The 14,693-nt window shown below is 44.3% G+C and overlaps 1 protein-coding gene across 4 annotated transcripts in view; it reads right to left on the minus strand.

Annotated features, from left to right (window-relative positions):
• Nucleotides 1-14,693, minus strand: part of Gcnt2 (glucosaminyl (N-acetyl) transferase 2 (I blood group)) — an 83,160-nt gene that overhangs the window by 17,367 nt on the left and 51,100 nt on the right. Inside the window, exon 2 of one of the 4 annotated variants that reach the window (XM_051194398.1) lies at nt 10,490-10,940. The exons of 2 other annotated variants lie outside the window; for them this stretch is intronic. In XM_051194398.1, the coding sequence (XP_051050355.1) occupies nt 10,490-10,940 (451 nt within the window). Of the gene's footprint in view, nt 1-10,489; nt 11,478-14,693 lie in introns of those variants that run through there. One more of the 4 variants, XM_051194396.1, reaches the window with a different exon arrangement.

The raw sequence follows: 14,693 nt of genomic DNA on the forward strand, positions 1-14,693 counted from the left end.
ACTGGTGCTCTTTGCTTTAGAGTTCTATTACATGCCACTACAGAGCTAGCATCCGTTTCTCACATTATATACAGTTTCTCTCCAGTCCCCAGCTGTTGATGGGGAGGGTCCACTTCTCCCCCCTACCCTAGTTCTCAACTTCACATTGCTCCAGAGACAAACAAGGCCAAATCTAATTTACTTGACATACTCCTCCCTACTCTTTCCCCTGAGGGGACATGGGACAGAGTGGACAAGATATTCCTCATAGGCATCTCTTTGAAGCTGGTTCTGGTGTCCTTTGATTTGTACAGAAACAGTATTTCTGGTTTGTTTTGTTTGGACTCAGGTTGTCTGGAAATTGCAAGTATCCTTTTCCACAGAGATGAGACATCCACACTGTCAGAGTTGTTGGCCTCTGTGTTCAGTAACACTGTAACACCTGATGCTCTACAAACAGCCCATACAATATGATGGGTCCCACTAACCAGCACATACTCTTAGTTGCTCTGTTCCTCTAGCGTCCCAGAGTCGGAAGAGCCCTAGTGAGATGAAAAACTGAGCGAAGGAGGCATTCAAGATGATCATGTCTGTGTTCTAGAAAACTCTATTCTAGATTGTTGCATTAGCCTCAGAACCATCAGGAATCTGGAGTTTTGTATTTTTCTACTTCTTGTTCCTCATAAAATGCCTTTAATAAAGGAAACAGAATGGGGAAAACAAAACAAAACTAATGCCAGACACCAGACACCTAGACACTTTACTATGCCTTAACCCGCCATGCACTCAGGTGACCACTATCATTTCAAATTTACAAGTATAGAAACACAGTCAGAGGTTACATGCTTTGCCTTTTAGGTGAGAGGTCTGAAGCCAAATGGTTAAGAACAGGGGGATGTCTCCTCTGTTTTCATATACTAATCACTGTCTGGGCCCGAGTTTATGGGCACACCACAATGCCTCTCTAGAAACTAGGGGGAAACATTCCATTTTAAAAGAGCCACCGAGGAGGAGCTGTTACACCCATGCTCAGAATCCAGTGTCCTCAGTGGATCCATACACCTCCCTTGGGCACTGGCCTGAGTCTGTAGTCCTGCCAATGGTGGTGATTGACACCTACATATGGACATAGTCACTTAGACAAGGAGAGAGATTGATTGTGCAGAAGCCGTTGTTCATCAACCCTGCAAGTCACAGTGTCACATAAATAGGATTCATTGCATTTATTACATAGAAAGAAACATCCCGGAAGGTCTGAGGAGGTAAAAAGTGTTCAGGATTGAGCTGGGAGATCAAGGGCCACCTAGGATGGGTTAATTACTAGGTGTCAACCTCTTTTGAGATTCCCCTAGTCCAATCTGTTCTTGTACAAAGCAGGACAAAGCCCAGGACGAGCAGTTAGTAAGGACAGAGGTCAGGACTTGGATAGTAATTTTACAGCATGAGTAACCAGGTTGCTGCCCTGCCTCTCCTCTTGTATGGTGCTGGAGACAAAGCACACCTGAAATCCCAGCACCCAGGAGACAGAGGCAGGTGGATCTCTATGAGTTCAGGGCCTGCCTGGTCTACAGAGTGAGTTACAAGACAGGCTCCAAATCTACATAACAAAACAAACAAAAAATTTGGCGGTACAAACAGTTCTCTAATTGGACTTAACACCTGTTTAACAAGAGTGAAACCATGCCTAGTACCAGAAGGCTGGCCAACTACTCGGTACTAGGGAAGTCATGGCTATTGGAGAATTTGCAACCACTTATCTATTAAACCAGAATAATCCCTAAACATCTGTCCTTATACCCACAGAGAATTGTAGTCTTCACACCGTATCAAGGAGACTTCTCTTTGCAACAAACAGAAAAACCACAGGGGAGGAAATACACTGCTGAAAACCATAACTAATCAGAATTGGGAGCCCGGGCCTAATGTATATATTTACAAAACACTTCAAAGGCTCGGAAAACCCTGGGAACGAGGGAGCAGGAAGCGTGTCAGAGCCAGAGGACCAGGGAGTTTGCTATGAGATTGTGTCTCCTCGGAACTTCACCACGAAGTCTCACCAGCATAACTATCCAAACAAGGACATTAGCGGACATGCAAAACTGTTTGGGAAAAAGCCTATGAGGCCTCCACCATGCACAAGGAATTACAGGTAACTGAATAAAAGCTGGGAGCAGGAGATGTGGTCCTCTTCAGGAAAGAACACAACCTGATGTGTTCTTTGTCCGGTGTCAAAGCTCAGCCCTGAAAACACACATACAGTAACATTACGCAGACTGAGCAGGTTATATTTAAGACTTTGTATGTACACACATACACACACGCCCAATAACAATTAGTGAAAAGAGATCATGAATTTGAAGGAGAACAGGGAGGGGTACAGGTACATGGAAGAGTTTAGAGAAAGGGAAGGGAGAAATATAATTACATTATAATCTCAAAAATTAAAGTAAATAAAAACAAAGTGAGCTGAGCAGAAGCATTTCTGACTGTGGGTGCAATGCCACCAGCTACTGTGGCCTCCCAACTGTGAGCCCCATGCCTCTAAGACCTGGCTGTGTAAATTTCCTCTTCCAAGCAATTGTTACACTCAACACAAACAAGTTCTTTCTGAAACTAAAGAAAATAAAGCTATCAGTTAGCTCCAGTTCCTGTTCCTTTCCTGACCTACGATTTCAGAAGGAAACCCCAGATGCGGCTGCTGTGGACAGGCTGTTCTGGTGGTTAACACACTGCTGTGCAGTGCCCACTCCGGGGGAGACGGGTGGGGGGGTGGGGGGGTGGGGAGGTAGGGGTTGGGTTAGGAGTCTTAGAAATCACACCAGTGACACTGAAGGAAGTCAAAACAAAGTGTTGCCCTGAATCTCCGGTTTGTTTTGGGGGGCAGATATCTAAACCTAGTTTTACAAGGTGGATAAGTCATGGCGCCTGCATCTTTTGGCAGTGAAAAAGACTAAAATTAATGTCTCCTAAAAAAAAATCTTTAAGGTCTCTGCAATATAGGAACTTAGACCATTTTCAGGCATTCTTTATCTTTACATTAATAGATCTGTCATGTTCACCGTTATTTCTTTAAAATAGTTTTTAAACATTCATTTATTTATTCTGTGTGTGGATGGCTGTTCTGGAGCTACTGAGAGCATAGGAGGGTAAGTAAGGTTTTATTAAGAAGTAGCAATGTAGAAAACTAACCCCTGAAAATTGTCCTATAGCAAGGAAGGGGTCCCCAAAATGGGTTGTCCTCAATTTATGTTTGAGAACAGATATAGATACAGACAGGATATAGCAACTCCTCCTGAGTGCTAAGATTAAAGATGTACTGAACCATGCCTTCTGCCCTCCCTTAGGCCCCTTCCTTCATGATGTCCTATATACATTTAGACATATATGTGCACATATAAATTTAAGTATAGGCTCTGCATATGGAAAAAAACAGGTATCATGTGTGTAATACCACATGAACACAAGGAGGAGTGGAAAGAAATGCTGAGGTATTCAATTCATAGGAATAGAGTATAGCTACTTCTGTTACGGCGATAATTAAGAGATATCAAGTATATATCTACCATTATATACACCAATACACATGATACACTTATATCAACTAGATGTGGCTTTGGTATACAAGTAAAATCGAATCACTGAATTGTAATTACATTTTTGTTGTTGTTAAAAAAAAAAAAAAAAAAAAAAAGCCCCTTCAGCTTCCAGAAAAGGTCTGTGTTGTACAATGGTCAGAGAATAATGGATGGGTTGGATGGGTGACAAGAGATGAAATTAAGCAATGTTGCCAGTTCTAAAGTAGCAACTGTAGCAGCCTTTTCTACTGGGATTGAGTTCATGTTAAATTCAGTTTAGCAGATGCTTGCCAATTATAGCTGCATTTGTACATAATTGGACATTCACATATACTTTAATCCATTTTGTAGACAAGGTCTCACTATGAAACCCAGGCTGGTCTTCAACTCGTGATTTCCGCACCCGCCTCCTCCTTCTCCTCCGGAGTGCTGAGATTATAGGTGCACAGAATTATGCCCGATTTCCAGATTTTCTTATCTTGTAAAATGGCCTAGAGATTTGGAATTAAATGCTAATTAAGAGAAGTGCTTCTTAATTATCTCCTTCAGGGTTAGAGCAAAGATGCTTGGGCACAGATTCCCCAGTAAAGGAGTAGCACTCCCGATTTGTTTTATCGGAGCCCAAAGCTGGAAAGATTACAGTGACTCTACAAACAGCCACAGTGTGGACAGAATTTACCATCCAAAGGGGCTGTGATCTTCTCTACCAAGCACTCTGCATTTTAATGGTGTTAGACTCATGAGTCTAGGTTCCAGAACACCTGGGAACATATACAAAACATGCCTCCATGTGCCTCGTGATTCTCTAGATTTGTGGCCAGAGAAGAGCCTGCAGTCTCTTTCCAGAGAAGAAGAACAAGCCAAACAGGTCACCCATCACCAAGGCAGTATTTTGAAATCATGTTCTTTTTTGATTACATGAATTTGATACGATCTAGCTATGTTAAAAAAATGGTATTTTGAAACTATTCAGTAGACAGAAACTCATGGAAGCACATTTTGTGAAATTCCTCCTTTAACTATATTGACTTTGTTTCCACACTGACAAAACTATCCTCTTCTACACACAAAAACAGGCCTGAGTGTTTGCAGTTGCTGACTAGAGTCAGACTCTACTGGCCCATGGGTGTTATCGGTCTCAGCTATGAGGACAGTGAACACAAATGACTGCATCGTATGTTATTCTAGAAATGCACAGAGAACACAATACGTGCTCTGAAAAGGACTGGGACCAGTCCAGCCACGCCCTGTTTAAGGCCCCAGTAACCTTCCTGTGAAGAACAAATTCAGTGTCTACATTTGTTGACTGCTACACCTGTCCCTTTATGTTGGGCATGGTCGTTTCTTAACCTTTCATATTCTTGCTCTATTTCCTAAGCCAGCATTATGGAGCGCCTTCACAAGAGCAGACACCGTATGAACCTTGGAATAGCCCAGAATGGTACTGACAGTGGGGGCGGGGCAGTGCCAGGTGTATGTCATGCAGAAACTCGGTGGAGGTGGCTGAACGCGTTGCCTGCTGCTGCCCTGTCTTGGCCAACTGCATCACTGTCCTAGGGTGGCTACTTAGAACCATATTTTCTTTTTTTAATGAGTTATTATTTTCACTTCCTGTCTTTTAAATAGCTTATTGTTTCCACTTTCTATTTTAAAATGACTTATTATTTCCACTTTCTATTTTTTAATGACTTAATTTCACTTTCTATTTTACTTTGTGTGCACTGGTGTTTTACCTGCATGTACGTCTATGTGAGGGTGTCAGATGCCTTGGAGGTAGAATTAAAGGCAACAGTGAGCTGCTATGTGGGTGCCGGGAATTGAACCCAAGTCCTCTGGGAGAACAGTAGGTGCTCTGAACTACTGAGCTCTCTCTCCAGGCCCCAAGAACCATATTTTTAAACAAAGTTCTCAATCCTATTAGCGTTCCATCTGGAACTTTGGAGCTTACTGAGTGTACCTCCCCACCTCTCTTTCCCCTCCCTCACTGATAGAAACCATTTGTGTGCCTCACTGAAACGTATTACCTAGCATTCTCTTTATTTCTTCATTATCGAAATTTATCCCCACCTCAGGTACAGGACACTTTTTTGGAAGCCATTCCTATATTTAACTGTTCAGCTCTTCTCTGACCTTCCTCAAGCTCTATAGCTATCCAGCATTCTGTGTATTTTCTGTGAGCACGGAGACTAGTGGCAATGTGTGCTGTGCAGCCCTGACAGGGAACACAAAGATGGATGTCACGTGTCTTGCTCTTAGAGGCTCAAATGCTGAAGAGGTGGGGCGAGGAGATGCTTACTACTGGGTGACTGTTACTCGGTCCTGGAAGAAGCAGCCTTGGCTATAGAAGAGCACCAGCTGTCCGGTAGGAGGGTACCAGAAAGGCCAGAGACGACGTGTCATTTACTGCGGTCACACAGCATGAAGGGAGGTTGGATTTGAATGGTCGAAAGAAAATCCTTAATGACAGGGTGTCATAAAACAACACTAAATAGAAAGGTGTATGTTGCAGAAGTGCTAGGGTCAAGTAGTAGTTGAAGTATGAAGTGTGGGTCATTTCATGAAAAGAGATGAGGGTAGGGCAATGGGTGAGGAGGTCATGCCACTGTCAAGGCCATGGCCCTGAAGATAATGGGGAGCCATGGCAAAGCTTTAAGCAGGAATGGAATGTGTTCACAAGCCTGCCTGACCACAGTGGACACTTGCCACCATCTCACACTGGGACAAAAATTCCCCAGTCACCAAGCCTCGCAGAACTCTTGAGACCTAGATTTTAAAATGCTTCAGAATAAGTAATTGGCTTTTGAATTAAAAATAGCTCCCCACATGTCTATCTACCACCTGTTTAAATAACAAATGCAGAATTTTGTTCCTAAAGGCAGCATGGGGACTAAAAGAAAGACCTTTTTTTTTTTTTTTTTTTTTTCCCTGGTGAGCTTATAAAACACTTACGTGTAATATTTCCTACTTGGTGTTTTGTTAGGAGTATTATTCAAAAACATAATACAATACCTAAGGGAGGAAATGCAAAGAAACAATAAGTTCTTGCATTGTGTGGCTGGCAGAACATAATCTTCTGCCTTTGAATATTTTTTCAAATCTGTTTTTGCACTGAGAATTGAACCCAGGGCATTGTGTATGCTGAACATGTATTCTGGTCCCTGAACTACACAGTTGGTTCCCTCCTATTTTTCCAAGCCATTTATTTTATGTATATGGATTTTTGTCTACAAGCACAACTATTTTCACACAGAAAAGGTCATCTGATCCCATGAGACTGAGATACAATTATAGACGGTTGTGAGCCACCATTCAGGGCTGGGAATTGAATCCCTAAAAAATCAGCCAGTGCTTTTAACTGTGAACCACCTCTCCAACTCAATATTTTAAAAATAGAAACAGATATTCAAAGAAAATAAAAACAAACAAAATCCAAACCAACAACAAAACCACAGTGCCCCCCCCCCATAAAAATTGCAAAGCAAAGCAACTTGAGGGGTTAATTAAGGTGGGGGGAAATTAGCTCCAAATCAAAACAAACACAAATACTTCCTGCTCATCCGTTCAACTCAGCAAACTTCAACTCCGGAGTTGTGTCTGCTTCTGGCTGCGCCCTCAGCACATAGAACAGTTACTGTGCAGAACTAAAGAAACTGTTGATGTCTGAAAACATGGAGTCAATCCAACACACTGATGACATGTTTGAGCCAGTCCAGCACACTAACGGCATGTTTGAGCCAATCCAACACACTGATGGCATGTGCACACGTTACAATGAAAAGATAAAGGAGAACAGCTCATTACTTGGAAATATTTCTTTTCCACCCTGTGTGAAAGGGAAGTCCTTGAGACACTTCATTTTCTTTCTCCTTTACAAAGATCTCCTGGGGCTGGGGATGTAGTCCAGTTGGTCAGAGTGTCTGCCTCACATACACCAGGTCCAATCCCCAGCACCTCATAAAGTGGGAATAGTATCAGCAGCCTGCAATGCCAGCCTCTGAGGTGGAAGAAGGAGAATCAAAAGTTCATGGTCACATCGGGCCACCAAACACACTTAAAGCCAGTCTGCACCACATAAAACTGTCTCAAAAATAAGCAAATCAAAATAGGAAGGGAGGGAGGGAGGGAGGACGGGGCGTCCCATGTTTATTACTGAAGGCAACCCACAAATGTAGAACATAGAGACAAAGGAAAGAACCCTTCACCGGAGTGGTGACACTGCCGGCTGGATATGGTGAAATGACAACGACCTTTCAGAGCTTAAATCTGAGTGTCAGTCACCTCAATAGAAACTCCTCATAGACCCACGTCCTGGCTTCCGATATCTCCTGTCAGATTCATAACTGGTTTGATTACGGTTTCATCTGAAGCCACTGTGGGGGCTGGGCTATAGATAAGGGGGGAATCATGAGGGACATTGACCCTGAGAATAAGAATCCAGTAAGGATTTGGCCAACCTTGTTCTTGTTTCTTGATCCGGAAAGTCTATTAAGAGGACACAGTGACACATGAAGTCAAGTGCAGACACCAAGTGACAGGGAGAAAGCGAGAGGGCGTGGCAAAAGGGTAAGCATCATTTCTCTTATTGCCACAGTTGCTATGGACACCGTCTTGGCCCAGTTGCTGGACCCACTCCCAGCCCCTGAGAACATTCATGATGGACACTCCCCATGTCCACTGCCTGGCTTAGAGAAGAGGAGCCGGACCAAAGCCTGCTTCAGGGGACACAAGGAAACTGGTACCAAAGGCCGGAGGGGGTGGTGATAACTAATTCCAAAAAGGATACCTTTACTTAGAGATGACTCTAACACAGGGGACCAAAAGGCCTCACAGGCTGCTTGCTGCCTTCCAACACACACACACACACACACACACACACACACACACACACACACACACACGTCCTTGCTAACCTAATTCCCAGGTCAGTCAGATTACTTCCCAAGTCCTTCTCATTTTCCCCAATCCTTTATCCTTTCTGTAGAATGCTTCTTTCTGATATGGAGGGAAATACAAATGTTTATCCCTTCTTTTCCTGATGCAACTGAAATAGTTGAAACTTCGGGCTCCTTGAATCTAGGGCCAGCTTGACCTGGGACCGACTGTGTGACCTACATGTGTACTAGCACTATTCTAATCTAAGGCTCTGCTCACCTACACCTGAAGATAACAGAGGTGAACCTAACATCTGGTACAAAGTACACCAACAACAATAACAGGTGTCCTGTGCAGAATGCCTAAGTGTCTTAAACAGAAATGGGTCAGTTGGGCAAGATAGTTCAGCAGGTATAGGTGCATAATGGTTCAGTCTTCCGACCTCTCTACACATGGGCCCACATACATATGCCATAGACATTAACACAATAGTAACAAAATAAAAGATTAAAGAACAAAAAGAACCTGGTAGACTAGAGTTATTAAGGCACCATGATGATGGGCTCACTTCCCCTCCTGTGAATAATCCTTGTGACCTGAAAACTTGGCATCTCTGAAATAAACTCTCATGGGACAGCCTATATGTCTCTCCCTAGACACCAGGCTTGTCCACTTTCTGCCTCTAAGGAAAATTCTGTCACTACCCTTCTAGCTCAGCTTTTAGGAATGTTGAATTATCGGGGATCTAAATATGTCCAACTTTGACTCCAGTATGAAGGTAGCTTCCAACAGCTCTTAAAAGTGTGTCAGAGATAAGGCTGCCACTCAGAGAGCCAGGAACTATTCCAAGAATGGCGGCATAGGGCCATCCTTACCTAGAATTGACACCCACAAGCCGCCTGGTAGAATACTGGAAACCAGTGTACTGGGACGTTCCCCTGCAGCTCTCACAACGTACACGAAACAGTTTTGAAAAGCAGCCCAGGTTTGACTCAAAGGAGGAGTTTGTTACTGTCACCTGCTTATGGCCCCCACCCCATGGTATACCTTGGCTCTGTTTCCAAATCACCATAAACCATGAAAAAGACTTCCCTTATGTGAAAATGCAAGGCTGTAAACAGGAATTGCTAATAAGAAATTACTGCCCACTCCAGCCACAAGCAAGTAAACTTCCTGTGTGTAGGTCTCCAATCCACTACTCACCCCTCTAGGCAACAAAATGTCAGGTTAGGTTTGTTCAAGAGAGACTAGTTGAGACCTGGGCACCGGAGTGAATCAAGAGTGACTGTTTGTAAACATCTCAAGAGGTTTCCAATGTGCTAGAAACAGCCCCACCCACAATGTTGCATGGAGTTTACTCAGTTACTTCCCTCAGATGGAAACAGCCTGTTTCACCTCATGTGTTCTAGAGTGCTTACTTAAAAACCTATCTCCCAGCACTTAAGACTTGAGTCCTTGGCCAGGCAGTGGTGGCAGAAGCAGGTGGATCTCTGTGAGTTTCAGGCCGGGTCTGGTCTACAGAGAAAGTTCCTAAGTATAGCCAGGGCAACACAGAGAAACTCTGTCTCAAAAAAACAAAAGCAAGCAAACAAACAACAACAACAAAAGACTTCAGTACTTATCTGGGACTATGACCCGGGTTTATTCCAAAGGCAGGGTGAAACCCCAAAACAGTAGGAGGCACAAACACAGTTTCGCCAATTCCTGAGGTATCCCTTAGGTCACTCACTGCCTCTCAGACAGTTATAAGGCCACAGAGCCAGCATAAAACTGTCAGTAAAGGCAACCAAAGTCATCATTTTCAAGAACTTAAGCATTTTTTTTTCAAGTATCTTAAATGAAGGAGTTCTTAGAACTCACTAAGAAGTATCCATGGAGCCTTTGAGATGGATGGATGGGCAAGAAAGGGCACTTGCCACCCAGCCTGATGCCTGAGTTCAATCCCTGGGACCTGTGTCATGGACCAACAGAATGTCTCCCACACAGACACACATTTGCAATCTGAAAATAAAGCGTAAAGATGCAACTTAAAGAAACATTGTCAATGACAATTCAGCACTGACCTGGAATCCTATTGAGTGTCACCCAAAAATGTTCATCGGGACTATAGGTATCTTTAGACCACTCTAAGAGATCAAGGGCCCTTTTGTCAGTCATGACAAAGCTGACAAAGTCTCTGGTGAGGGCCACGTAGGCCGTGCCAAAGTAGATGGTCAGCTGGTGTGGGGGTGGAGTTTTCAAAGAATTTGTTTTTTTCATATAGATACCGCCTTTGCCTCTTTGTTCTTGGTAGACATATTTAGTCCGAACAACGGCGTGCTCTGGAGGCAGCACCCCTGGGGTGATGTTTTTCCCCTTAAATCTTTTCAGATGGTGAACTATTTCCTTGTTGGTTTTCAGGGGGAAGTCCTGCCCGCAGGTATTGAGGACATATTTCCAGGGGACTTTGGAGGCCAACAGATCTTTCATGCAGTTCAGGTCAGCCTGGAGGCGGGAAAAGCCACCATAGACCACCTTCTTAGCCTCAGAAACCAGGAACGCGTTCGGGAAACAATGCAGTAACTGCCACACCGCCCTTTTAAACTTCCCGGGGGCTTTTTCATCCACGTGCACGCAGTAGACATTCTGGGGCATGTAAATGGCCCTGAAGAGCCTTTCGAACGTGTTGAAGTCTTTGTGGATCACCATAATGTAGGCCAGGGGGAAGGCAGCCTCTTCTTTGGACAGGGGTCTGGTGATATAATGACTGTGGGTCTGGTACAGTTGGCAAGAGATTCTTCCCAAAGGATGTGGCAATGTGTTCCCCCCCATGAAGAACGTAAGATTTTGCAAGCCGTAATCACAGGCGATGACAGACTTCTTTTGGCTGGAGCTGTTGAGAGGCTGGTAGAAGTTGGACGGGCTTAGCTGGTTTTGATAAAAGACCACAAAAATCACCACACTGAGCGCAGTGAAAGCGAAAACGCAACTCATCCATAGGTTCATTATTTTCAGTTCCAGGCGGGAAGAATTACCTCGGGAGAGGGAGAAGCAATGCGGTTCTGAAAGCCCAGGAGCGAGAGGCGGACCTGGTTCCCCCAGATTCGCCAGTTTCTCCCGCAGAGTTGCCGGCTCGTGCTCCCCAGTCCTCACGGCACAGGTCTCCAGTCTTCTATGTCTGGTCCATCCTCGGGAATAGGCTGGAGATGAGCAACTTTCCAGCTGCGCGCTGGCATCTGAAGCCGCCAGAGGCCAAATCCCGCCAGTAGGAGCCCAGCCCCGCCCAGCCTCTGGGAAGCCCAGCCTCTGGGAAGCCTCTTGGTTTGCACATGAAAAGCAAGAGCAAGCAAACTGTGTGATGGGACCTGGAACCGACTTTCTCAAGCATCAACCCCACCCACATCCCCTCCTTCCCTCTAAACTGCCCTCTTCTCTGAGTACACTCCTGACCTTTCAGAAGAGGCGGCTGTGTTTTCTGGCCAGACTTAGGGCAACAGCTACTCGGTGTTTATTTCTCTTCTTTCTGGTTCATTTTTTTTTTTTTAAATTCACTTCAGTGTTATCTCTGCCTCCGGGCAGAGATAAGGAAAATGGGCATTGTAACAAGCCTAAATAGATAATCAGCAGGAAAAAAAATGTCTGTGGTGAGCTGAGACGGACTAAATCATTTCAGTGTGTTGTGCCTACCCAGACTATGAGAAGAGGGAACTAAGAATCAATCCGTGGGACACTGTTTGAAGGTGATTTCTCATACCAGAGGGTCTGAGCTGACATACTATGGCGAAATGTGATAGCCATTGGTTTCCGTTTCACCTAGAGCTTCAGATGTCTTGAACTGTCAACACAGTATTATTTGCAATATTCAAGCACCTAGCCACAGGATGCCATGGTATTTGTGGTCACTTTATAACTCTTGGTATTCTCTAGTCTCTTTCCCACCCACCCTACTCTCGCACTTCCTGAACTCTGAAGAAAGAACAAATGCTTCTGGGCCTTTGTAAAAATTCCTGGAAGTATCGTCATTGTGACTCAGGGAAACCAGGAAGAGCAGGTCTGTTACAAGGCTTGGAATTCTCTTAATTTACCTGTGCACCTGTGGCCTGCCAGCTCACAGAGAATGTGGTTGCTCTGGGGACCAAGGCTGGTCCTGTGGCTCTTTCTAGGCAGGATCGACTGCAGACCCACAAGCATCTGTTAATTCAGTACACACTGGCGACAGACAGATGGCATACAACATTGGAGGACTTTGGCAGATGCTTGTCGCTGTAAGCACCAGGTCCTCCCTCTGGGAAATGGCAAATGAATGCCTAGCTGGAGCTCCAGTTTGATTAACTGAGATTCCTCCTGTTCACACTGAGCAGGAAGCAGGCCTAGTCTAAGTCTGGATTCCGAAAGTGTTGCCTTTGGTTACTCTTTTTTGTTGTTGTTGTTGTTTTGTTTTTGGTTTTGGTTTTGGTTTTTCGAGACAGGGTTTTCTATGTGTAGCTTTGGAGCTGTCCTGGCACTCACTCTGTAGACCAGGCTGGCTTCGAACTCACGGAGATCTGCCTCCCTCTGTCTCCCAAGTGCTGGGACTAAAGGTATGCCCCACCACCAACCTGTTGTTACTCTTTTTTCCTTTTTTGAAAAACAGCCTATACCCCTGATCCTGCTGATGAACTCATATTTTGATTTCTGTTCTTAATAACTTAAAAGAAAAACTTTACTTAAGGCTTTTAAGTGGGTTGCTTAATCCCCAAACTCACACCTTACCCTGAACCAGGTGTGGCAATGGATGCCTGTAACCTGGGCACTTGGGAGGCTGAGACTGGAGTGGAGAGTGCAAATCCCAAACTCTAGGCTAATTTGGGCTATGAATGAGAGCCTGTCTCAGGAAACCAATCAAGGTGGGCATGCTGGAACAATCCTTTAATCCCAGCACTCAGGAGGCAGAGAGGAGCAGCTCTCTGTGAGTTTGAGGCTATCCTAATTTATATAGAAAGTTCCAGGACAGCTGGGATTACATAGAGAAAGCCTCCTCAAGCAAATACTCACAAAAAACCCAACTACTTAAAACATTTTTTCTTCTTTATCATTTACCTCCCTAGTTGGGCCCAGAAAAAAAAAATCACACACACACACACACACACACACACACACACACACACACTCACACACTCACACACACACTCACACACTCACACACACACAGAGAGAGACACAGAGAGAGAGAGACACACAGAGAGAGAATGTTATATAAAGGGAATGCCTGAATTCTGATTACTTTATTCATTCATGCAAAATATATCCTTGGCTGTGCAGTGGCTAATGGTAGAGGGGAAATTAGAGGGGAAATTAGAGATTCTAATTTTGCCCCTTCCCCTTGTCCCAAACTGATCTTTGAAAGGGAGTGCCAGTGGGTGCCAAATAAAGTGAACTCAAGAATTCATTACCAAGCAGATTGTTCTAGAGGGGCAGAGGGGGTGGAGGTAGGGTGGGAGGCTGGGGCATTGCCACACGATTTATGATTTAATGCAGTGGTATAGAAACACCATCACCACCATACCTCACAAAGCCCTTCTGTTATTTGTGCTAGCATGTCTGCCCTGGCTCTGCTGAATGGACCGAGAGGAATCTGTGATGTCTTTTAGTGACTAGCCTAAGCAGTAGGTTTGTTTTGCCTGTTCTATGTGGTAATCAAGCACACATTCTTCTTCTAGCAAATGACTGGGAGAGCTGAGCACTTAACTGGCATTGTATCTGCCCTGTCCACTCTACCTGGCTACAACTACTAAAAACTCCTCAAGTGAATATTTTGTATCCCGCCTCTTTGTGGTTCAGGATAACCTTTATGGTCACAAAAGAGACAGAAGAAGACTAACAGCACACGTGGATGGGCCCACACACTAACAGAAACTAAGCAATCAGGAGGCAGACATAGGACCATCCACCCTGCAAGGACTGACTTCTCATTAACTTTTTAGAGGCTTTACGTCCAGTTAACAAAAGCAGAAGAGGGTTGGGAATCTGGGTGTCATTCTTGGCTATAAACCAAAGTAACACTTATTTATTTATCCACTGACATAATATTTAGATATGCAGGGCACAATATTTCCATTCAGCATATTCCCATATCATATAGGGCCACATCAGAGTATTTCACATTTTCATTGCTCAATTGCCATTATTTCTCTGTTAGGAGCCCTCTATCTCCTTGTGCTGGTTACTTTGAAAGGCAGAATTAATTTTTGATCATGGCAGCTCTCCCATGACATACAACACAAAGACTCTTCCCAGCCTCTACTCCGG

The sequence above is a fragment of the Phodopus roborovskii genome, unplaced genomic scaffold, assembly GCF_943737965.1.
Source record: "Phodopus roborovskii unplaced genomic scaffold, PHOROB, whole genome shotgun sequence".
Lineage (NCBI taxonomy): Eukaryota > Metazoa > Chordata > Mammalia > Rodentia > Cricetidae > Phodopus > Phodopus roborovskii.